The sequence below is a fragment of the Anopheles gambiae genome, chromosome 3 (assembly GCF_943734735.2).
Source record: "Anopheles gambiae chromosome 3, idAnoGambNW_F1_1, whole genome shotgun sequence".
Lineage (NCBI taxonomy): Eukaryota > Metazoa > Arthropoda > Insecta > Diptera > Culicidae > Anopheles > Anopheles gambiae.
In genome coordinates, this window is record NC_064602.1 from 35,938,959 (window position 1) to 35,963,933 (window position 24,975).

General features: G+C 45.6%; 5 protein-coding genes across 12 annotated transcripts in view; 3 read left to right on the top strand and 2 right to left on the bottom strand.

Annotated features, from left to right (window-relative positions):
* The window catches only part of LOC1271352 (muscle-specific protein 300 kDa), an 85,138-nt gene extending 79,793 nt beyond the window's left edge, over window positions 1-5,345 (bottom strand). For 5 of the 6 annotated variants that reach the window (XM_061656727.1, XM_061656731.1, XM_061656728.1 and 2 more), the window contains exon 1: window positions 5,050-5,345. The gene's annotated coding sequence lies outside the window, so the exon portion shown is untranslated. The remainder of the gene's footprint in view (window positions 1-5,049) is intronic. The other variant, XM_061656726.1, reaches the window with a different exon arrangement.
* Window positions 5,346-6,303: 958 nt separating this feature from the next.
* Window positions 6,304-7,229, top strand: LOC3291998 (angiopoietin-4). Its single transcript, XM_559684.3, has one exon. The coding sequence runs from the start codon at window positions 6,367-6,369 to the stop codon at window positions 7,189-7,191; it is 825 nt and encodes a 274-aa protein (XP_559684.3). The 5' UTR covers window positions 6,304-6,366; the 3' UTR covers window positions 7,192-7,229.
* Window positions 7,230-7,533: 304 nt separating this feature from the next.
* On the top strand, window positions 7,534-10,438 carry LOC1271351 (transcription initiation factor IIB). The gene is made up of 4 exons (XM_310128.5): window positions 7,534-7,962; window positions 8,129-8,403; window positions 8,477-8,851; window positions 8,972-10,438. Exons 1-4 carry the CDS (start codon window positions 7,946-7,948, stop codon window positions 9,253-9,255), a joined length of 951 nt encoding a protein of 316 aa, XP_310128.4. The 5' UTR covers window positions 7,534-7,945; the 3' UTR covers window positions 9,256-10,438.
* A 70-nt stretch (window positions 10,439-10,508) lies between these two features.
* The window catches only part of LOC1271350 (transcription initiation factor IIB), a 28,398-nt gene continuing 13,931 nt past the window's right edge, over window positions 10,509-24,975 (top strand). The window contains exons 1-4 of the mRNA XM_061656777.1: window positions 10,509-10,638; window positions 10,716-10,972; window positions 11,032-11,406; window positions 11,476-11,786. Of these exons, the coding sequence (XP_061512761.1) occupies window positions 10,622-10,638; window positions 10,716-10,972; window positions 11,032-11,406; window positions 11,476-11,771 (945 nt within the window). The 5' untranslated portion in view covers window positions 10,509-10,621 and the 3' untranslated portion in view covers window positions 11,772-11,786. The remainder of the gene's footprint in view (window positions 10,639-10,715; window positions 10,973-11,031; window positions 11,407-11,475; window positions 11,787-24,975) is intronic.
* LOC1271349 (breast cancer anti-estrogen resistance protein 3 homolog) overlaps window positions 11,811-24,975 on the bottom strand; it is a 36,491-nt gene continuing 23,326 nt past the window's right edge. For all 3 annotated transcript variants that reach the window (XM_061656772.1, XM_061656773.1, XM_061656774.1), the window contains 9 exons: window positions 20,493-20,556; window positions 20,161-20,406; window positions 17,455-17,557; window positions 17,194-17,365; window positions 15,941-17,031; window positions 15,600-15,868; window positions 14,774-14,966; window positions 14,490-14,697; window positions 11,811-14,414 (listed from right to left, as the gene is read on the bottom strand). In XM_061656772.1, coding sequence (XP_061512756.1) covers window positions 14,282-14,414; window positions 14,490-14,697; window positions 14,774-14,966; window positions 15,600-15,868; window positions 15,941-17,031; window positions 17,194-17,365; window positions 17,455-17,557; window positions 20,161-20,406; window positions 20,493-20,556 — 2,479 coding nt within the window. In that variant the 3' untranslated portion in view covers window positions 11,811-14,281. The remainder of the gene's footprint in view (window positions 14,415-14,489; window positions 14,698-14,773; window positions 14,967-15,599; window positions 15,869-15,940; window positions 17,032-17,193; window positions 17,366-17,454; window positions 17,558-20,160; window positions 20,407-20,492; window positions 20,557-24,975) is intronic.

A 24,975-nucleotide genomic window follows, 5' to 3' on the forward strand; every position in this document is an offset into this window, starting at 1 on the left:
GCGGGAATTTCGGGGGTCTTGCGCCAAAATCAACCTGACCAGATGCAGCTGCTCGGCAGGGATCATCGTTTGTTACGCCGTCAGACCGTGGCAGAGTGTACCGTTTATGTAATTTGGTTGTTTTGTGGGGGTTTTGTGAGGGAAATGATGTTAAGGATGATACAATGAAATTATTTATGAGATAATTATTCCCTAAAATTGCACTCGTGACCATTTTTATTTGAATTTACGTTTTCCGTTTATTTGAAACACTTTTTAATGCTCAAGAAGGTATTAGCCAATGTTTGATCATCCAAAACCAATTTTAACCATTTTTTTTTTTTTTTTTCAAAATAAGTAGGTTGAAAAGGATGTCTTTTTAAATGTGTCAGTAGCGTTTTTGCTTTAAAATAAATGTTTTACAACAAAATGTAATCATTATATCGAAACAAGCCACCACATTTCCATCCTTTCAACAGCTTCTCTAAAGATGATTAATCGTTTTCATTTAAAAAAAAACCCTTGTACTTCTCATTCTATTCCCATTACCCTCAAACCTTCAAGATTATTAATGAATTAACATCTCGTTTTGTCTCAAAAACGGTCCTCGGCTCGCCGTGCGGCACAGCGGCCTGTAAAAGTGCCTTTCATCACTTCAAAGACTACAGGCCTATTCCCTCGATGGGTCGTAAATTTTCGCTACTTTGAGGTTTGCTGTGGAAATGCAACGACCATATCATACCATCACCACCACCGCCAAACCACCAACTAGCAGCACGGTCAAATGGAACCGTCCCGGGACTGAAAAGTGCATGGAAAGCCGACCGCTGAACAGATGACCTGAATGTTTACCCTTCCCTTTCCCCCCCCCCTCCATTTCCCCGATCCCCGCTCTTCCAGCTCTTCTATGACAGATGAGCAAAGTCACCTCCTCCGCACGTGGTGCGATGATGCAAGCTGACATCATATTTTTAAAACCCACCAAACGTGCACAGCACAGCCGACCACCCTGATCATATAAAAAATGCAATCACAATCTACTCGGTTAAGTGTGTCGTTTGCCCTTTTTGTGTGTGTTTTCGTCGATCATTCTAATACCACACTGAGAGATCAGCTTCCCTTTCGAACGGACGGAACGGGTGGCAACAATCAATTGAATTAAATTTCACGAAGAATGATCAAATGTCGCGCTCGCGCTTTTCCCTTCCCAAAAGTGCCTTCCAGGCCCCTCCCCCAGTTAACCGTAACATGAAAGCAATGGTCAAGAGAGCCGACGAAGAACACTGTTCACCTTCACCACAATCTGTGACTGTGTTTTGCTCTCGAATCTGAGATGGGTGGGGAGAGGGAAGATAAACATTGTACAGCTTTGTAGGACAACCATGTGATGCACATGTTCAACACAGCACCAGTGACACGGCAACCGTACGGAATGGGCAATAATAATTTGGTTGAGAGTGCGGGTTGGCCGAATGCATCTCACGTCGGTGTTAATTTTAAAACACCCATCATCCCTTGGGGAAGCATCACGTCGGGAATGGGGCAAGTTACATCACGTTTAGTTCGCTTCGGTCGGAAGTTGGTCGGGCTGGAGTTGGTGGCCCAGAATAATTGGCCAGTAAGTTAGTGCGACCAAGGGATGTTTGTGCAAGCGAACGCGTGGGTAGCGTTGATTTAATGGTTCGTGAATATTGAAGTAAATTATTACACGAACGGGCCAATACTTAGGGAAGATTAATTTCTTGTTGTATTAGCGCTGTAGTTTAGTGTTATGTGTGTTGAGAATGATTTACTGGCGTGCCCATTATTGCATCTTTTTAATTGAATTAGTTAAATAATTCGCAAAATTTAAAAAATCAATAACGCACAGGGAAAGTTCAACGATTTCCCTTTAAATTTTATAGTCGATAATTTTGCTTACGTAACATAACACTCACGCTCTGAGAGACTCTCGCAGCTAATGAGCTCATTAATAGTACAATAATGATTCCTTTAACCCTACGGCACAAATAGGGAAACCAATTCTCACACCGCGCTAATGAGAACGGTCGCTTGCGAGAGAAGATCAAGTTGAGTTGGCGAAGGGTTTTTTTCTGCTTTTATACTGTCTGAACACTTGAGACTCTTCTTCTTCTTCTTCTTCTTTCCACCCAGCGTAGGTGGAACAGCAGCGATCGCGGATCTGGCAAAAGGGCAAAGGGTGCCACATTTTATTTTTAGGCAGGAAACCTTTTGGTGGAGCAAACACGCTTGCTGAACATATATTAATATGCATTTTCCATCCATCTGTTTTATGAGGGTCTTTGGGGTTGGAATGGGGGAGAGAGAGAGAGCTCCGCGATTTGCCTGAGCGTAAGCAGATGGGAATTTGAGGGCGATAAAACTAATTGGAAAACGAAACGAACCGATTGAAACCAAAAACGAGTTGGAAAAATCGGTTCTCAATTAGTCCAAGATCAATTCAAATAAGATTCTACTGAGATCGAAGTGAAATGATTTATAGAGTAAAACCGTGTGTCCAACAGTGAATATTAAAGGCTTAACATATCTAAATTAAAAAAATAAAACTAATTTGAAACAGCCTTTAGTCGGAGAAAAAATGTCCTCCTAATGAGGTAAAAATCGGTCTAGTGATTTTGCCTCCCTGTAACGGATGAATGGTTGACCTCCGTTAACCTTTAAAACACTAACAAAACATTAGCAGCTGTATTTCTTTTTCGCTATGATTCAACCATTCACTAGCAAAAACGACATCCAAAAGCCATGCGTTTCATTAGCCATCAGACCATCATCCTTTCCCATACAATGTAGCCCAGTTCCTGGCTGATGGTTGGATCGTGTGTAACGCCTATGTAACCAAACCCGCTACGCTTGCCAAACCGTAGGGAAAGCCGACCAACCTCCGTTGAATCGCAGGTATTAATAAACCGTCTATCATGCAGCTGACGTCTGTTTACTCTAAAAATATCTCAACCGTTTATTGTGTGCTGCTTCTGGGTGTGTGTGTGTGTGTGTGTGTGTGTGTGTGTGTGTGTGTGTGTCTGTGTGTCTGTGTGTGCCAAATACTGGCCTGCAGAACGCATCACGCGTAACTAGCAAACGGGGACAGCACACAACACACAGCCGCGCACATACCGCGCGTCTGCGGGAAAGCCAAAAATCGCAAAACAAAACACCGTCCATCGAACCGAGCGACAAGTGCAAATAGTGTGCCTTAGAAGAGAAAAACAACCCGAGGGAGAAACAATAATAGAAATACACACACACACGCGCGTATGCTAACACACGCACGGAGAAAAGATACATTTGCGATTCCGCGGATCTCTCCTTCGGTAATTACAAATTACACTCTCGCGTACACGCGCGACGACGGGCATTCGGACGGTGTCTGGCGGGTTTTTTAGCTTTTTTCTTAGTGGCTTTTATAAATAAATATCATTATTTTCACTGGCCAAGCCGTGAAGCGTCGCCGTAAAGCCAGAATCGGAGCTCGCGGTGCGTTACAATCCATCCATCTTGCTGCCGCGTGCGCCATATGGCCGTATGCCGTCGATCGACGGAGGCGCATGGTGTTTCATGACGCACACAACAAGGACGAAGGCCGAGAACATCGTGATGAGTTGGTGCACACACACTCGCACACACACATACGCACAAAGTGTCACTTTGTCGGTGCAAAACGTGACACGTCATGTAAAATCGCACGAAAAATCACAACCATTTTCCCACCCAGCAGATGTTGTGATGGTCGCGAAAAAATATTAATGAACAAAATTGCTGCCATTTTTGCAGCCAGCGGACAGGCAGGTTTTTCGTGTTGCCAATTTTTTTAAATATTTTCCCTCCCAGCTCTCTCGCTTGGCCTCGACACACTGTAGTAACCTTCTTTAGCTTATTTTCGTTTCAGTGCTACTAGTCCCCTTCCCAACTGCTTATCGCTTGCTGCCTGCTGGTGTCTTGTCCCTCGTGCTTAGTGTGCCATGATCACTGTGAGAGGGTTTTTTTTCGTGTGTGTCTTTTTCGGCTGTTTCTTGATTTGCTTCCATTAGTCGAACTTCCAAAAATAGCCGATGAACAGTGGCGCTGGCCACTTGTACCCGCAGAAAGACGGGGCGGTCTACTTGAAATGTATAATATTTTAACACACTGAGAGAGAGAGGCAGACGAAGCAACGAAAAAAAAGGATCACTTCACGAAAAACACTGAAGAAAGGCACTTCACTTGAATTCGCTTCGATAGTAATAGGGGGGTAAGTCGTTTCTAGACGCACTAGGCCTTAAGAGGACTTTCTTTGAATTAGAATTATAATTATATATTAGAATTATAAAACACAATATCACTCGGTTTATTCTGATCGCGCATTTCACCAATAAATAAACACTCTTTCTCAATCACAATGAAACTAGCACACGAACGATTTTGGCTATCCTTCCCTTTTGCACGCTGTTACATAACCTCGAAAAGGAACCAACGCGTGCCCAATACAGACAGACACACACACACAGGTCGCAGGCTGCTACGATGACCTTTCCCAAAACTTTGCCTCATTGCCATTTTGTAATAATCTCGTGGTGAGCCCCAACCGCTCCCCTTACTACACCCCGTAAAGAACCGATTGCAGTGGATGATAATTAAACAAGACATTTGCACTACCCCTACAAACACACACACACACGTGCACTTTGAAACACACAGCTGAGTGAAGCTGAAATTGCCGTTGAAACTTTTCCTTCTTTTTTTTTCGTTTCATCTGCCAATTTTCCGTCAGCTCTGCTGCTACTACATTCACTTCAACCATCAACGCACGCACGTACGCACACGTATGCGTATTTCCTGTGTGCTGGCAAAATTCTTTAATTAGCCTTTCTCCCCGCTTTCCCGGGTACATACGCACACCGCACCGCTTAACCGCTGCGTATATAAATGTAGCACACACAAACACGCACACTTTTGGCACTCTTCGTTTCACCGTTTCACGCACGTTAAAGGATGCGTGCGTTAGTAGTAGTTTGTAGTGGAGCGAAAAATCAGCACCAAAACCCGTCCCGGCCCCCGTCACCTATATATTACCTGTGGTGTGGTTCGCATTGCGGCCTTCAAAGCACTTGCCGGTCTTCGTTGTGAATAGTGAAAACAAGAAAGAAAAAATACAGAAAATCACCTCCACACACACACACAGGCCGGAAAGCACAAAGGAAAGGCACCGGGCGGCCTCTTTAGAACTTTTTTTTGAAAACTGTGCCACAAACCACACACACTCTCCCTGTGGTTGTGGTGGTGTGTGTGTTTGGTTGGATTGGTTTAGGTTTCGTTTGCGGCTGACACACGCTTTTCACGACGACTGCTCCCGACGAGATCACGAGTTCGACTGAATTCTGTGGCCGCGTTGCAGCGCGAACGCGAACACGATCGTGCTCGGGCTAGGCGCAAACGTGAAAAAAAAACAAAAACAATACGCCGGCAGTACGCGACGGGACCTGCGCAAAACACGTCATCACCGCGATCGTGTGCCGTTTGAACGCGATAGAGAATGCTGGGGTCACGCGTTCAGAGGGAGGGGGGGGAGTCGTATTTTATTCGTTTAATCTAATTTCGAGTGCAGCGAGTGCCGCTTTATGCTGCGTGCAATTCGTGCCAACATTTCGAGAAACCGGATATGGATGGTTGGTGTGCAGATATCGGGGTGCAGGTGAAAAGGGTGCGCTTTGTTTACGTTTAGAAACAGCCGTTGCCGTTTCAATGTGGAAGATTTGCTCAATGTGTGGTGTCTTTCAGCCGGAAGAAGAACACGGAAGCACGAAAAAGCCGAACAGTGCAATGAAACTGTTCTTCAGTAGTAGCACGTCTTAGGCATGGGTTAGATACATTTTGCTGAAAAGTTTGTGTTGCTTTGTTTTAATAATTGCGTGCCTTGTGGCGCTCTCTAGCTCCAGTTATAATCCTATCCGTTTCTAAAATTAATTCTTTAATTTGTCTTTCAAACGAGCTTCTTCTTTCGAGCTATTTAGCACAACAATATTTTGCATATAAGTGGCTTCTGCTTTCTTCAAAACCTATTGCATTGCATTTAATTCCAATTTTACTAATAAAAAGCGCATTTTGTTTCAACAGTTGCATACTTGTAGGCGTTTCACAAAAAAGAAGGTATTACAATTTACTTTCATATGCATTTTTTTCGTAATGCATCTTCTAGGAGTTAATGATTCTTGCCTGAAGTCAGTTATGTCTGTGTAATCTAGCACATCCTTATCTCATGTTTGACCTTGCTGTAGCGCCCCCTTGAAGCTTGTTTATTGAAAAGGTTCGCACACATTACTGATGCGGTTCGGTTGCGCTTCTTCGAAGCGTTCTACTTCAGTTTGCTATTAGTCATTGAACATTAAAGTCATGTTGTTCTACAATTGCTTTTTAGTTGTGTTTTTGGCCGTCTCAATAAAGGCTGAACAAGAAGATCTGAATAGCCATCGTTCATCGGATCTCACAGCCTCACGGTTGAAGGAAGTACAGGAGCAGCTAGTTCAGCTCAGCGACCAACTGAACACACTCAACTCCCAAATGGCAACGCGAATGGCGTCCGTTGCCAACGACCAGGAACGATCGTGCACTCGCAACCCCGCAATAACCGATTGCAGTGAAGTGAAAGACCAACGATCCGGCATTTACCCGCTGAAAGTTTGTTCCGATCCGCCCTACAACGTGTACTGCAATCAAACGTTCGAAGACGGCAGCTGGATGGTAATCTACAACCGCTTCGATGGCCCCGATCATACCTTCAATCAAACGTGGGAAGCGTACAGACGAGGCTTCGGTCAACCGGACGGGGAACATTTCATTGGTCTGGAACGGTTACACTCACTCACGTACGGTCGGTCGTACGAAGTGGCGTTTATTCTGAACCGCGATGGCCAGGAGCACGTTGGCATCTACGACCGCTTCGAGATCGACAACGGCCGGGATCACTTTCCGATTAGGGTGATCGGGTCGGGAAGGGGCGGGCTGCGCCTATTTCCTGAGACCACTGAGTTGCGCCGGTTTCAAACGTACGATCGGAACAATTTGCATCCACTGGCGCGCGTCACAATGATCGAGGAAGAGTGTGGCTTCTGGTTTGTCGATATGCCGCACGGACATGATTCGCCCGGTTTTCAACGGTTCTGTGCCAATTTGCGCCAGTTGAAAGTTATGATAAGAAAGCTCCCAAATGCAAGTTGAAGTGTGCAATAAAGATTTCATAGCTTTTTATTATTTTATGTTTATTTTGTACTTATTTCACATTTTTCTTACAAGTAGAACACCCCCTTTATAACACATGTCAAATCAGCTGACGAAGATTTTAAACCGCGATCTAAAAGAGCCGTTATATTATATACTCTTTATTCGTCGTTTCGTTTATTATCCTCTCTTTTTCATTTTATTCAATATCTTTTTAGTTAAAACCAATGCTTTCAGCACATTTATTATTATTAAAAAGTGTTCAAAGCCGCACGCTCTACGCCACTTCCTAACATAACAGTGACATTCCTACCCCCCAGCAACACATTTGACGTTTCCCGACGAGACCGACCCGAAGTTTGACAGCTCTGTTCGCATTTGCCTCAAAATCGAAACAAACCGCGAAGCAAATCAACGCAAAAGGCGCGGGACACCCCAAAAATTGTACATTATTTTCACACCTTTCGTCGCTTCAAAACATTCAAACGGCCCAATCGCTGTGTTAATTAAGTGTTTACCCGTACGACAAACACGAAACATCATCGGTGTCGGCGTAGCAAAGCCGTGTAAATCCCTCCGTTCGCTTGGCGTTTGGTGCTGCCATCGGTGGCTGTGGTGTTTGCTACGTTGTTACTTTGGTGGGGCCCCCCGTTTGCAGAGAACACACCAAAGTGCAAACATTCGCACCGACAGTGGGCTAGCGGGCAACGCAACTTCCTACCCCGGGAACGGAACTGAGACAGGCGCGGGCACAATGGCAAGCTCATCAAGGTGCGTATGCATAATGTATTGCATCGTGGTGTGTCTCCAGCACACCTCCACCGTGCCTTCTGCCTGCCCCTTTCGGGGTGAATGCAGCCCGTTTTATGTGTGTGTGTGTGTGTGTTTGTTTTTCTTTCCATTTGATTGTGGTCTTCTTTTCAACAACCCTCCACAGGGACGCCCATTTGAACAAAGTGTGCTGCTACTCGCACCCGGAGGCACCACTGATAGAGGACTACCGGGCCGGCGATATGATATGCTCCGAGTGTGGGCTGGTGGTGGGCGATCGGGTCATCGACGTGGGCTCGGAATGGCGTACGTTTAGCAACGAAAAGGCAGGCGTGGACCCGTCCCGTGTCGGTGGGCCGGAAAACCCGCTGCTCAGTGGAGGCGATCTGTCCACCATGATCGGTCCCGGCACTGGTCCCGCGTCGTTCGACGCATTCGGAAGTAGGTCAAATTGTGCCTCCGCGTTTAGGAGAACGTTTTTAAAGGCATTTGTCTCCGTTCTTCCTCTTTCCAGCTGCCAAGTATCAGAACCGCCGCACGATGAGCAGCTCCGACCGGGCGCTGATTGCGGCGTTCAAGGAAATCAGCACGATGGCGGACCGCATTAACCTGCCGAAAACGATCACCGACCGGGCGAACAATCTGTTCAAGCAGGTGCACGACGGCAAAAACCTGAAGGGCCGCTCGAACGATGCCAAAGCGTCCGCCTGTCTGTACATCGCCTGCCGGCAGGAGGGCGTGCCGCGAACGTTCAAAGAGATCTGCGCCGTCAGCAAGATCAGCAAAAAGGAGATCGGACGCTGCTTCAAGCTCACGCTCAAGGCGCTCGCCACCTCCGTCGATCTCATCACCACCGCCGACTTCATGTCCCGCTTCTGCGCCAACCTGGGTACGTGTGCAATTCGATTGGACAATTTTAATGCGTTTTAAATTACACCTAGTCGTTGATGTCATTCAAAACGGCTTATTGTCGATCATTTTTCTAATATTATTTTTCCTCCCTCTCCAGACCTACCAAATGTGGTACAGCGTGCCGCTACGCATATAGCTCGGAAAGCGGTCGAAATGGACATCGTTCCCGGCCGATCGCCCATCTCCGTGGCGGCAGCCGCCATCTACATGGCCTCGCAAGCGTCCGATAACAAGAAAACACACAAGGAAATCGGCGACATTGCCGGCGTGGCCGACGTCACGATCCGCCAGTCGTACCGGTTAATGTACCCGCACGCGGCCGAACTGTTCCCCGAGGACTTTAACTTCCACACCCCGATCGATCAGCTGCCCCCGGTGTAAGCCCCATCCCTACCCTCCCCTGTGTGTGTGTATGTGCACGGTTTCCGAGGGCTTTTTCAGCTAACCAAGCCTACTGCTGTGTCTCGCCCTGCTTAAAAGGACATTCACACACGCACGCACGCTGCAAAGAAAATCTTATCTATTTGCTGATGGGCACACTGTAAATCAATACCACCCACACTCCCTACGGAAAAAACGCATCATATATGCTGTCAACTGTTCCAAGTCGCTTGGGTATTGATTTACCAAAAAAAATTCTTTGGTTTTATATAATTTTTGTTTCCTTTTTTACATTTGGCTCATTTCTGTATCGCAGCAAATAGTGTATGTGCGTTTGTATGTATGTGTGTGCCCTCCCTGAAATCCCCTTTAAACTACAACTACTACTACTATAACGGGAGTACAAACTTTTCCACAGATGAATTGAATTATTTAATACGGTGTATAGATTGAGCGGGAACACGGTAGGGAAGCAAGCAGAGTAGATCAGAAAAGGTCATACGAACAACTACCATCAGGTCTTATAGGAATTATAATTGGATTTGTTGCTACGAAAACCAAGCACCAACGCTCCCCTTTTTCTCTCTCCTAGGGGAAGGAATTAAAATCGATAATAGACAGGATTCACTATATTACACAGGACGATACACACACAGTGATCGACAGAACGTGGTTTTGTTCCCAGCAAAAAGGAATAGAACCACACAAGCGGAAACAGTTGTATAGCGTACACGCAAACATCCTTTTGGAACACAGTTTGGACCGCAATAAGGGCGGCTCTTGACCATCACTCCACCCTCCATCCCCCTCCCTACAAGAAGAAGAAGAAGAAGAAGAAGAGAAGAAGCAAAAACAAAACCTGATGAAGAATTGTATTATTTTCACGCTCGTTGTTTATCGTTGTCTTTTGTAAGGGATTATTTACTTAGATGAGGAATTATTTTTGATACTTTGCGAGACAGCGAGCAGAGAGCCCTTTCCCCCTCGGTACATTTAAATAGTAAAATGAGGAGGGAGGGGATGAGAGGAGAGGATACAAAACAAAAACATGGGCACCATCGTTGGAACAAACGAAGAAAAAGGAAGCGGAAAAGAAGTGGTGAGATAAAAAAAAGAACTAGAAACATATAATGAACTGATTTATAAGATAAAAACTAAATAAAACAGTGCAACACAAAACAAACCATAAACCGATTGAATCGAGTGTCAGTGAGAAACGAAGATCATGGTAACCATGGTGCGCCGTTGCCAACGGTAACCAGGCGAGAAGAAGTGTGCGTTTTCGTTTCAGCTTTACCATTGCTGTTTGCAGGCCGCTCAGATAGCACACAGCCTTTCCGAGCCGATAGACGTACAGTTAAGAACGATGGCTTCAAATGTTTCGTAAGTAGAACACGTGAATTTCTAAGCATTTGTTAACTTTTTTTTGCATTAATATCTTTTTTTTTAATTTTTGGCAGAAATACATCTCCTGCAGCAAACCAACTCGTCTGCCCGTATCATCCTGCTGCGGCATTGGTCGACGACTACCATACCGGCGACATGATATGCTCCGACTGTGGCCTTATCGTCGGTGACCGTATGATCGATCCGTCCAGCGAGTGGCGCACGTTTAGCGATGACCCAAGCCGGCCGGATCCATCCCGTGTCGGTAGCACCGATCCAGTACTACAAAATCTGGCCACGTTTATACAACCTTCTGCCAACGGCTTTGAGCGTATGTATGTACCAACGGGTTACACACATTATTGTGACAATTTACTCCTTCTTCGACAGCGCCCAACCATTTCTCCTTCCTCAAAATGGACACCACAACGCGCAAGCTAATGTTCGGCTTCGCCATGATCGCCACCATGGCGGAACGCATCAATGCACCGGCGTCGATCGTGAGCCATGCTAAAACCATCTTCAAGCAAGCGCTGGAACCGGCCGCGCTAACCCATCGGTCGTTAGAAGCAGTGTCTGTAGCCTGTCTGTACATCGCTTGCCGGCAGGAAGGTGTGCCGCGTACCTTCAAGGAGATGTGCGCGGTTTGCTCGGCCAGCAAGAAGGAGATTGGGCGCTGCTTTAAGCTAATCACCAAGGTGCTGGCTACATCGCTGGATCACATCACGTCGGAAGATTTTATGCAGCGCTTCTGTTCGAAGCTGTGTAAGTATCGCACGCGAAGGACATCTTTTTACGTCTCTTTTCTACTTTCGCCTATTTGTGTTTGTGCAGTTCTTCCGCACGAAGTGCAAAAGGCAGCGACGCACATTGCGCAGAAAGCGTTCGAAGCGGACCTCGTGCCGGATCGGTCGCCCATCTCGGTGGCGGCTGCCGCCATCTTCATGGCCTCCCAGGTGTCCGCTACGGCGATGAGCCTGAAGGCGGTCGCAGCGATTGCCGGTGTCGCTGAGCTGACGATCAAGCAGTCGTACAAGCTGATGCACCCGCACGCTTGGGAGTTGTTTCCGAGGACGCACCTGTTCTACAAGCACATCGGCATGTTGCCAAGCTGGAAGTGTTTGGTTTAGGATAATCATTTCATGGTGAGTAACGGCCATTCACAGTGATTTAGTGTTTAGGTTGTATTAAATAATTTATTTTCATACATTAGGTTCAGTTATCCATACTGTTTTCCTCGCACCTTTTATCTCTTTCTCTCTTGCTCTGTCTTTCCTTCTCTCTGGTATGCCATCCTTGAATAGAAATATTAGTGTTTAGAGCTGTTTTGTTTGTACAACATATCATGACAAGTACTTGGTTTCCATAACTATCTGTATATATAATACTTTTCGGTTACATACCACCCCAGTGGGCAGAGTCCCACTTACCCTCCCCCGGTCGATCACCTTCGTACCTCTTACACGCTCACGTTTCTATTTAGTTTTAGTTAAACAACTCAAAATTCCTTCTTTTTTGGGAACTTTTTCCTCCCAAAAACATTCCTCTCCCATCGCTCAACATTCCAGTCTGCACCATTTAGTTGGAAGTATTAGGTAATATGCTGCATTTCTTCTTCTTCTTTTATGTGGCTAGTTCTTGCGCAAGAGATTCGACTCCTTTTCGCTCGTTATTTTCCCCCTACAACTAGTTTATTTACTTAAAATTTATTATCAAACCAGTTTGAAGGAGTTATTTCTTTGATAGACACGATCATCATCCCCATTTCCCATTGCATGCATGCAACCACACTCGGTGTGTTACAGTTTGATCGAGGTCCGGGACCCGTGGGCGTTGGCATCCCATCCTCAATCGAGATATCATTTACGGCGGTTACATCAGAGTGTTGATTCTATGGTTTCAGTTTGGATTGTTTTCCGTCGTAATTAAAGAAGGGTGTACCGATCTCGCCATATTGTCCAACTTGTTATCCTGCTCGGGGTATGCTTTACATGTATTACAATGCATTATTCATCCTAGAAATAGACAAACCGTACAGGTGCTGCTTACAAAACCGAACTCACTTGTGTTATTGTAACAACCGTACTAATATACAACAAAAAAAGTAGATAAAGGTATTATTAATCTCTTTTCTATCTCGTGCCGATCGATCGCTCCTAAACACCTGAGGATGTAAATGTAAAGTTTGGAACTCGCATAGCTATCGGTTAGCTTTACGTCTACTGCCTTAGAGGGGGTTGATAAACGTTCACGGCGGTTTCATAAACCATCAGTGTGCGTGAAGTAGAAGGGTGGTCGTCTAGAAGGGGAAGTAACTTGTCGCTTGCCACGCCTGATGATACTACGATTGTGTGTATTGCTTTTTTTTTAATTTCGCGTCACGTAAAGAGATTGGCTCCTTTACTCCTGCTACTAAACTTGCACCAACCTGGTAGGTAGATTATCGTGTAAGTTATGCGGTTCACTCTACCAGTGCTCATATACATTTGATTCTGCTCCGTCTGATCATAACTTCAATGCTCACAAAATGTAATAATTTTAGGTTTATTTGTTTTTAGAAAATCGTTATTCACTTTCCCTAAAATACGATACGTTATTTCTTCTGTCAATCGTGTCGAGCCGGGTGTATGGCGTGTGTGTGTCTTAGAAAACGTGTTGCGCACAGTTACAAATCCACTTACATTTTCTATCTCGTCTTCCGCCTCCTTCGTCCCGAAACAATATCCGTAATGAAAACCAATCCACACGCATGCTTACGTTTCGTTTGCTTCGTTTAATAATCATTTTTTTTGTATAGTATTACGCGTTTGGTATATTTTGACTAGATTTTACACACCTTACCCTAATCTCTAAGATCTCTCTTTTCACGCGTGCTTGTGCTCTCCAAAGCGATCCATCGTTTTTGTTTTCTGCTGTTACTGCTATTAACCCTAACCACAACTTCGATTCGATATAAACTTCTCCTAGTTTGAGTTACGGCTTTAGAGTTTCTGTTTTTTTATTTGGCTGTCTGTGTTTAGGTTGTTGCTCTAGCAAAAGTGGATCGCGTTTCGTTGCTCCATTCGGCAGTACTGGTTTTGCGTGGATTTGATGTAACTTGCAATGAAATAGCGCTTCGTTTCGAAGATTTGGAATTGGTCATTTGCAAAAAACTAACGGTGTGTGTTGCTCTATTTTACTCGCCTTTTGCGTCCAAACCTCTACACCGATTAATCGCTTTTGTTTTTTTTATTATTATGCTGTTCTTTTTCGCCAAAAAAGTGGTTGCAAATTGTCTATCAATTTGAGTATTGTGTGAAGTAGAATGGAACTAATGTTCGTTTTTTGTTGTCTCTAATCGATAAACTTTACGTTTTATCATCTTTTTTTGCTAAGTTTAGTTATTATAAATATATCGTACATACAAATGAGTAGACCGCTAACCGCTCAATTCCACTAGCAAGAAGACGATAGAGATGATGGATCGTGGATGAAACACTAAATCGTAGAAGATAGTATGGTTAGAGCATGGTGTGTGGAGATGGAGTGGGTGAGAGTGAGAGTGAGAGAATGAGATGAAAAGTAGCGTAGATGGTAGTAATAGTACTATTCACACTCCACTAACGTGTTGCCCTCTCTGTCTGTGGTGGCACTGTTAGGCTTAACCGGCTGAAGGATCACCGCAGAACTTTTCCGCCATTACCGTGAGCACGTGTTCGAACTTGGCGTGACGCTCCTCGGCCGGCACCAGTGCGCCCTTGCTGCCCCACAGGAATTTCATCTGAAACTCAGTCCTACGCGGCAAAAGCGAGAAAGTGAGCCCAGTTAGTTTCGATCAATTTTGTTGCAGTAAATCATTTAACACCTACTTGAATGCGTCCTCCATCAGCGGATCCAGCCGGCTCGTGTCCTGCATGATCGTTTGTGCATTCTTTTTGTAGAGTGAAATGTTGTTTATGAAGCTGCGCGCCGCGTCCAGGTGAGCGAACAGCACGGAAAAGCCAAAGTCTTGCGTGATGGTTTCCCAGGGCGTAACGCACGATGCGATCAGAGTCGGGCAGGGACTCGGCGTGTTTGCTGTAGTGACACACCGAAGCGCATTTGTAAGTCTTATGCTCTCCAGATGATGTTCAGATCTTCTCTAGATACTCACCAAACACATCGTTTATGGTGCGATCCTTCACCAGCACGTACGGTAATATGTGCGGGATAGTCGTGTTCGGTGCCTGGGGATTGGAGCAGTCGTTCATGCTGTTCAGCGTCGGCCGCAGCTTCGCCTCGAAGTTGAATGCACTATCGGTGAACTTTTGGCGCAGCGTGTGCCAGGTGGATTCGAGCTTTTGAATCTGCAAGAGAGAGAGCGAGAGAGCATTGCAAACACGTAGAGTTATGTAAAGTCCACATTCTTTAGGCGAGAGTAGTGTTGGGTAAATGTGATTCAAAGATTCATGAATTTCCAAAGATTCATGAATCTTGAAAGACTCATGAATTCATAAGATTCATATATCTCGAAAGATTCATGCATCTCCAGGGATTCATACATCTCCAAAAATTCAAATAGCTTTTAGCTTCTCACAATTCTTCTTGGAGTAACAACCTACGAGGTCCTGCCAGCCTGTACAGGCAAGTACCACGCAGCTGGATAGTTTGTTTTGCTACTGGGATTCAGTCCATTCGAGGCTTGAACCCAAGACGGCCATGTTATTAGGTGGGTTCACGCAAATTCAATATTTTGAAAATCATACATCTCCAAAGATTCATGAATCCCTGAAGATATATGAATTTTAATGGATTTATGAATCTTTCTGATTCATGAATCTTTGAAGATTCATTTATCTTTCGAGATACATAAATCCTTGGAGATCCATGAATGTTTGAAGAGTCGATTGGAGATGCAAATCACTCATCTCTGAACATTCATATGAATGAATCTAAACGTAAGATTCATGAAACCCAACACTAGACGAGACTGAACCTACCTGCGGCATCGAGAGGCCCAGCATGATGGCACTAAAGCCGAACAGATTACCCAAGGCAGTTTTCGTCTCGACCGCTATCTGGATCCATTTGTTGAGCGTTTCCGCCCGCTCGAGATCGCTCTGGCAGGTGAGGATGGTAACGGCGACGAGCAGCTTCATACACTCCGTCCGCTCGATGAGATCCAACCGGTACTGCTTGCCCTGCTCCAGCGTGATCAGCTCCAACCCGGTACAGCTCAGTGGATCATCCTTGCGGCTTTCGTCTTTTTCTGCAACAAGAGATGTGCACAATTTGTTAAGTAAGTGTCCTTTTCAAGATCTAAGTGCATAAGACCTCGTACCCAATATCAATCCAATGTCCACCCGCGTTAGATGGTTCGCGATGACGCGCGGCCCCGACTCACACAGCATCATCCGGACCGTGTTGAGCGTACCACTGTCCAGCGGTTTGCAGTCACAGAACGGTAGCAGCAGTGTGTTGAAGTTTTCCAGATCGTACCGTGACACCTGCTCGTACGTCGGGATCTGCATGGCAAGTAGGGCTTCCTCTGCCGCAACCGGATCTATTTCCGCGTGCGAACGCAGCGTTATCGACGACAGGGACGTGGGTATGAAGCGTGGATTCCGGAGCACCACACCACCAACGCCACGTGCAACAGGAGGGGCTAGCTCCTCCCCAGTGGCAGAGCTTTGAGCTGAATCGCCCGACCCATTGCCCGAATCGGAACCACTGGGATGGTACGAAGTCATGCCGCCCCGTCCACCATGCGTTCCACTACCCTGCACCGACCCTGAGTCGGAGTCTTTCATCGAGTCACGCCTTTGCAGTGTTCCACCGGCGCCACCGCGTATCGGCTTCGGCGGTGGACTAGGCGGCTGTTCCTCATCCTCAGCGAACGCTTTCTGCTCCAGGCACGGACTGAGCGAGTGTTCGCTCGGTTCCTTGTTGATGCTGGACGCCCGCGAGCTTAGCTTGCCCTGGGACGACCGCAAACTGGCCGACCGGGGCAGCGACGACTGGGAACCCTTCAGCGACGCCAGCCCATTCGGTTCGGTTGAGCAGGGCCGGGTAAGAGTCTGTGACTTTACCACACCATCCGCACTCGAGCACTTCTCCTCTGACGGCCTGGCACCTGCGCCAGACTCGCTGTTGTGGATGACACCGTCCGCACTGTTGCACTTTTCCGGCGTTTCGGCAAGTCGCGATGGTTTGCTTGACTTACTGCCACCGTCCGATGCGCCCCCGTTACCCCCGATCACACCGTCCGCACTGCTGTACCGTTGCTGACCGCCCGCCGCACCGTGAAGGGGCGTAAGGGACTGAGAGCGTTGCTTTTTGCTCGGCAACCGGGGCGGTGTTTCTCGCTTGGTGCGGGGCGGCGATGACATCGGGCTGCGGTAGGAGCTAGTCTGCTGCGTGTACGGATTATACCTATCGATTTTCAACAAACACAGAGAGAGAGAGAGAGAGAGAGAGAAAGCGCTTTGTTATTAAAACATTGTAGAGCAAACAGCAAAAAAGGCAGATGTCAAGTGACGAACCCCCTCCGTCGATTGTACGAGCATTTACACACAAGCACACAAACCAACCTACCTAAAGCCCGGTGACGACGGTACGGGTGAGGGTGAGTTGAGCGGGCTCGGCCCACGGATGCCCGCCATGCCGGCCGCATTCTGTGGACACTTGCCCGCGTAGAACGAGAGCGGGTACGTTCGGTTGCACGGAAATTGAATTCTCGCACCCGATGCGACCGATATGGATTTTCCTGTCAGGAGAGAGAAAAGGTGAGTGAGAACGGTGCGAAACGGGGTCAACTGCCCCTCGGTCGGTCGGTGTGATGGTGGACGCACTTACCCGAGCCTACGTAGAAGGTAATCAAATCAGGAACTGTATCGTAGGCATCGTCCTCGAACTGATACTGCACGCGCTCGTATACGGTTTCCGGTTGGAGCAGAAGCTGTAGATAGATTGGTAGATGGGAGCATACCAAAGGTTAGCTTTTTTTCTCCCTGATCAACTGATACAATGTAGCTCTGAGAGTCTATGCGAAAAGTACGCCAAACTACTGGTACTATGTTAACTGGGTGTGTGAAGAATGGCTCGTCGGCAAACACGATATGACGCGCCAAGTAATCAAGCACATGGTAATGTCGTTAAGGCTTGCGGGAGGAGTTCGTATCATGAGCGCCTCCTTCAGAAGGAGTTCATTAACTTTGCGTTAGGGGAGCATGTTCAGAAGGTACGAAGGGCATGATGGTTTACGAGGTTTTTTTGTTGCGGATCTTTTTAAACGAGATATTATTCGAAGATAAGTACTCTGAGTACTTGCCACATTTGTTGTTCCATTTTGATAAGATTTGATATATTGACTTTTCTGAAATACTTTCCCAAAATTGCTAAAGATGTCTAAACGCCTAAAGTTATGATATCCGCATTACAAGAAGACACTTTTAATGACTTGTTACCTTTAATGTAACAAATTCTTCAAAACCATTAGGTCGTTATGCTTCTCAATAGATAACAGCAGCAAAAATCTTTCCCAGTTTCTGAGCAAAACTTGCAGAAAGTCAACACAATTTTCGCTTTTCCGCATAAGGTCGCTTTTCTCTATCCTTCGCTAAACTGTTTTTCGCAAATGAGCGATTTTATCCTCCCGCTTCAACTCCTTATCGATCCGCAATCGTGCTGCGAAAATTTCTCCACTGCAGCAGCATCAGCGAATCTCACGCCTCCCTCCCAGCTGGAAGACACGACACGACGTCGAAAGAATGGTTTTCGGTTCGTTAGCTCTCAAGTGATCGATCATAATGTTATTTTCATTCGCTTCGCCTCTCTCCCGATGGTTTGCGGGTCGAAATTGTTGGCCGGGAGGGTCGTACAATCGAGCGAACAGCGTGTACCAAGCGCCATGGCATGGACATGGCATGTAAAGCGTGCTCGATTTTTGGCCAAGCCCGGGAATGGCAAATCAAGTGAGTGAATCAATCATCGTTGTGCGGTGTAGAGCCAGTCAAAATAGATGTAGTACCGATCAAAAAAAAATGGGGGGTGGTTTTGTCAAGAGGCTGCATCGAGAGAAACGATTGCTGCTGGTAATGATGTCGTGTGAAATGGCTGCAACTTCAAGGACCTTGTCGTAATGGTGGTTGGATGGGTCAATTTTAATTAAGTTCCAATCGTTTCTCTCCGTCGCATTCGTTTGTCACGAGGTTTGATGAGTGGGAGTGATTGAATGGTGTTTCATTAATATTTAGCTCATTTTTAATTGCTGTCAGTGTCAAGCAAGTCAAGAAAGGCCACCGGGACAATAACGTAATGACACTATATTGATTTGATTGATATTTTGGTAGTGTTAGGGGTGCTTAAGGTAAATGGGATAATACGACATAATACGACGATTTAATGGAACTTTTGACACGCGTATTGCATACATTTAGGCGTTTTGTCTTGGTTGTAGGCAAAATTATCACAGCGTCTACCAGTGCATTTATATTCCTTTGAATCTCGAGATAACTATCAATTTTAATGCAACTTTCAACTATTATAAAACAAATACCTTTTATACTTAATTTTCAATTATTTTTCTCCAATTCTGGATGCAATAATTGATTATGCATTTCGACTTAAGACAAATCCTCTTGGCTAGTAAGTAATGACCGCAAACGAGCAACGAAATCCGATTATTATTCCTCTTCAAAAAGCTCCTTTCCGAAACTTCATTGAATTGTACAAAAAGAGCCCTTTTGTCACCGTCCGGGCAGGTCTGAGGCAGTCGGAAAGTCAAAACAAATCCTAACACCGAGCGCTCCTGAGACGAGCGCTGTTGTTGCACTCTTATCCACTTCAGTGCACTTGTGCCTGGTGCACTGGTGAAGAAGTGGGTTGTAATCAGGCAATGTTTGTCTGTGCCGTGTCTCGTGTCTTAATACACACTTCCGGCACTAAGACCTGATGGACGGAGTCGTGATGAAATGAGAAGCGTGTAACAGCGCAAAACGCCACACTATTCGAAAACGGATTCGCAAGAAGAAAGCGAGTGTAATTTTCTTCCCCTTCTTGTAAGTGCAAACTACTACAAAACTGACTGCTTTTGGGGCGGGGGCAGTGTGTGCGTGTGTTGGTTAAGGAAGGAGGAAAAAAACTTTCTGCACGTGCTTTTTGGCGCCTGGTTAGAGTCGCGCCACACAGCTGCTGCTGCTGCTGGTGTGTCTCGAGTGGTTGTACCATGTTGCCATGCCTTTTAGCAAAGTAAGAAAGATGTTCTGGACCAAAGTTCTGGCAGTAAAAACACCGCTTTTGACAAGCGTCTTGGTTTTTGTCCAACCGGAGGCGTACACGCTTTTCCGTGGTAAGCCTTTCGGCAGGCGAGGCAAGCTTACATCTCGTGCACTTCTTGCAACGTTACGCCAGACATTATGCAAATGAAGATTCATTTCTTGCTGATTTATTGCAGCTTCAGTTTGATTTTTCTCACGGCACGGTTTTTTTTCGTTTAGTTTTAAAATGTTTTTATAATTTAAATTTCTGGTTTTTTTATGAAAACACTCTCTGTTTACTCACCTTATTGATCACGAAGTGCAGCGTCGGTCCCTTGGTTCGGCACGTAAGCACATAGTTGCCCGGCTGCGAAACACAGTCGCGCACCAGGAAGTCTCCCTCCTTCTGGACGATCTCTTCCGCCCGCTGCCGTGGTATGGGACCATGGTACCAGGCGTGCGATCGAAGGTCCCGCGAATCTAGTGACAGCTCCCATTCGAGCGCTTTCTTCAGTGCTACGGCTTCATTTCCGCCGTCCGGTGTCGTTTCCTGCAATGAGCGTTTGCACCCCGAAGACGACTCCGATATTATTCGTCTATTTGCTGGGTAAATTCAAGCCAATCCTCTTTGCTTACCATATCTAACAGATCGCCACAGCTCTTACTCTGCTTGGTGTTTGCTGGCGTCAGACATTCATAGCTGCAGCGGACGAAACGAAACGAAAGGAAGAAAACAAAACAGGGAAACAACGAAATTAATTAAACAATCTACATTTATTGTGTGTCAATGTTGTGATAGCGAACGGTTTATATTTATAAAGCACCGCTTCCTGCGAGGAACAATGTGCGCCGGATAGCATCAAAGGCTCGGCGTTCTTTTCTTTTCGACGCTGCTCAACCACCTTTCCCTTGGGACTAATTAGTAAAGGAAACGAGCAGCGCGCGATAAGGAAATTGTTATTCTACCAAGCGGCACAACTAAACCCTGCAAGAAGAGGATGTCTTGTGTCGTGTTGGATGGCGGAAGAATAATGGAACAGGCTGGAAAGCAGATTAATTTACACCAGGAAGTTGTATGGAAGGTGCGAACAATTGTGCGGATTGAATAAGTTTTCAATTAACGTTGTCGTAATAATAACGACGAGTGAGTGAGATTTGGAATGTGTTTTTTATAAGAAATAGGTGTTGGAACATTAAAACCATCGAAATAATCATAAAAATGAATTATTGTTATAACAATTGCATAACTTTAGGTTATAACAGATTATTTCTAGCACAAAACGCCTGCAAGTATGCAATGCGCTGCTCGCATTTTACTTTTCGTCGTCTTTATAAATTCTTATTCAGATTCACATAAGAAACCAAGCCATTCAGAACATCATATTCTCTTTTTAGCCCGCTTTCATATTACAATTGGTCCATTACTTTCGCAGCCTGCCATTTCTACAATCTCCTCCTGCTCAAAAGTGATATCAATGCACAGACACTCTGCTCATGACAGTGGAATAACGATTGAGCTTCCATTTTCCTTAAACGCCCAGCACTTCCGATGAATTTTCTCGTTTCGCTTCTAACACATCGTCAAACCCGGGCCCGAGTGATCAATATTGACCTGCCACCACGGCGAACACTATTAGCTCTCGCTGCCCACCACACCTAAAAAAACGCCGTAGCCGTGCTTCTGCGAAAGTGACACCGAGAAACACATAAACCCCCCACACCACGACCCCGGCCACCATGCTCAATGAATTCGATTTTCGGTTCGAATTGTCAAATGTGCGTCCGCATCCCTGTCTGCGCTGCCGGTCGATAAATTCATCCGCGGGCCGATGACGATGGGTGGCCAATTTGAAAGGTAAATAAAGTAAACGGTCTGTGCAACGGTTCCTTCCCCCCCCCCCTCGAAAGGACATTCAATTAAATGTCCGTTTACTGGAATATGCCCGATCTCTGTGCATGGCTTTCTGCCGCCACAGTCAAACCGAACGGCGGGATATAAAGTAAAGCCAAGATAAAAAAAAGCAAAAACAAATCTAACGCAAACTCGTGGCACAAGAAGGCAAAGAATTCGCATTTCACATTGCGGACATACAGAATAAAAAAAATTACACAAACCATTCACTTTGCAAATAAATGCCCCGCCGCAGTAGTAAAAGGTGGTGGTAGTGTGGACAACAGGCAATGTGGGAGGAAAACTGGCATCCAATGGCGCACATGTTTACTCTGAGGCGGGGTATGGAAAATACCACACCAGTGTCATTGATAGCGTGTGTCACACACACACAGTGGAAAAAGGACACCCGACTCAGTAGTGCAACAACCAAACAGCGCGAATCCCTGATGTTGGGTGTAATTTTATTGTCATTTTCGTTCGGTTTTTTTTTTTTTGCTTTCTTTGTCCTGCAAGCAACCAACCAACCAACACGAGCATCATCCCCTTTCCCCGAAGGACACGGGGTTTTTCAAAACGAGATTCCGAGACGGTCCTTTGTCCACCGTCGATCGTCAAGGCCCCAAAGCCCTGGGGATAGTGATGTCCGCCTTCTGCACCCTTTCTGCTGTCCATGGTCCGCAGGTCGTCATGAAGCAAATTGATTGCTCACAGTGTCACGAACGCCATAACTGGTCTAATTTGAGACATAGCAACAAGAAGGGAGTTGCCTCACAGCCCCATCCGCTGCAAGAATGTCATCAAAGAGAACCGAAGGATGCAAAAAGTCCGGCCCAATTGTAAACAAGCGTCGTATGTATGACGTGTGGGAGATTTCGAGACCGAATTTGATTTGATTTGTTTTTCATACGCAAACGCCCCGCCAAACAACTCTCCAAGCGTCCTTGTTCCGTGACATTGCTTTGATCCGAACACTTGCAGCAGCGCTTAAAGGATGGGACTGTCTGGAAGGGCTTTAATGAACGATGAATGACGTACAACGCCCCCGGTGGGAGTTGTAATTTCATGGTTGCTTCCACGCTTGTTGAACGTTGAAGGTGTTCGGTTCCATATGGGTACCCGGCGAAAGGGGCAAAAAAGGTTAATCTTAATTGGAATACTGTTTTAGTATGATGTTGCTTTCCCCTCTACAAGGTCTTATGGGATCAATTTCAATCTGAACTATAGGAATATTGGCATTTCTATTTGATACGTGTAAGATACTAGTGAGAGCTTCATTTAAAGCTTTCTTTAGTTCAGTATCATGTTTTGTATTATTTAAATGTTTCATTATATGTAGGAACTACTGTTTTGTTTCATTTTCAATTCAATTTCCATGTTATTTTCAAAGCTATTTTGCATTTTTATTAGTAAATTTTGTTTTATGTCTTAGCTATTGAATACTACATTTCTGCTAGCTACCATTAAATTTTAGATATTTCATTTGTTGCTTTACTTTACTTATTTTATTAACTATTCCTTCTCTTTCATTTTTCTATGTTCCCTTTAATTTACTACTACAAATTTTGTTCATACCAGGGAACTAGACACCTCAAAAAGCCATCCAAACACACCGAGCACATCCGAACGTTTTGTTTGTTTATCTTTTTGTTCATTTGCTTCCTTTATATGCCAGACAAAACGTGTTACTATTTGCTTAACCATTTCCAGTGCATTGTCTGTGAGTGTATGCCTTAGTAGCGAGGGAAAAAAGGCACACAACACAACGTAGACTACGTCTCGGCTTTTGGTGTCTGTTTGTTTCGAAACGAAACGCCATTGTCTCGTACCACCGTTGAGACAATCATCGTACTACGAAGGATCCCACATATCCTGCCGGGAGTGGTGAGTCTCTGGGTCTTCTCTTTGGAAAGTCTCGCTTTATTTCTAGTCTGGTGTTTAGTGTTTAGTAGGTTTCTTTTTTTATGTCTGGCAGGTTACATGTCGTCCGCGATGTGTCGTTCTTTTGCCTCAAGCGATTTTGTGTTGCCGTTCTTTTTAGTTTTCATTGCTTAAACTATATATTTTTCTGCGAAAAGTTTGAAGTCTGGAAGTTGTTTTTGACATTTTTATATTGTAAACTTCTACTTTTTGTGTTAAAACCTTGTTATTCCTTTCCAAAAAAAAACCATCAGAACGTAACTTCACCAACTTCACACCCCAAATGTCGCAAATGCAGTTGTTTGCCCAACTATGACCACTTATGCAACAACCCCTAACCACAGCTTCCTTCCTTCCAACTTCCAGCTTACCACCCGTTTTTTGTATGCACCCCTTTAACGATCTGGAATCCAATTTTCTATAACTGTCGGACCATTTTATTGTCCGTGCATACGACACTTTGCCCCCAACCACCATGACATACGCTTCTGAATTGTACATGCACTTCAGCACCATCATGGAAGGGCTTCTGGGTAAAGTTGACTGAAAGACTCTCTCCCCATACCTGCCTCCCTAGTAGGATAATCCCTTTAATACTCCCTTTTTGCCCAGCAAAAAGGGACAATACGGAAGCCTGCACTTGTGTGGCCGGTACACACTTTGCACCCAATGTGAGAAAACCACAACCGATACTGCACAACCGGCCAGTGGAGCCAGGTTGGCCGTCTAGGTGTTTGTGGCCTGGCCCAGTGGCTTGGATGCAACTTGCGTTTGCAACTATTTTTTGTGTTTGTTTTTCACAAAGCTAAAAGGACTTTTACAACCCCCCTCGACCCAGTCGGTGGATAATTGTCGATGAGTTGAAACGTAACGCACTTGACTTGTGTTACGTGAGATCAATCAGTACGTTACGCATGACGCCTTAAACTGGCTCAGTATGGTATATCACTTTTATCTTCTATCGTTCTAAATTATGCACCCTGCTGCCGGTTCGCATCAATTCATGATTGAAAAGCATGTTTTGCTTGTGACAACGCATCTCGCACCCGTGCGACACGTGCTCGAAGCTCGTTCGTTTGCGTTTGAACGTTTGACGGCACAGCATAATAAGCCGCCGTTGCAGCACCGACTGCGCCGCTGAATTATTCATACCACCATCCCATGCATTCCCCTGGCGTCCCTTGACTCTCATTACGCGCGACGAACGCGCACAAATAAATCCTTGCGGGACGAAGGACGAATTCCCCCTTTTCTTCTGTTTGCCCAGCGCGGGTAGTCAACATCTAGCCGCGTGATGAGATGCGCCCG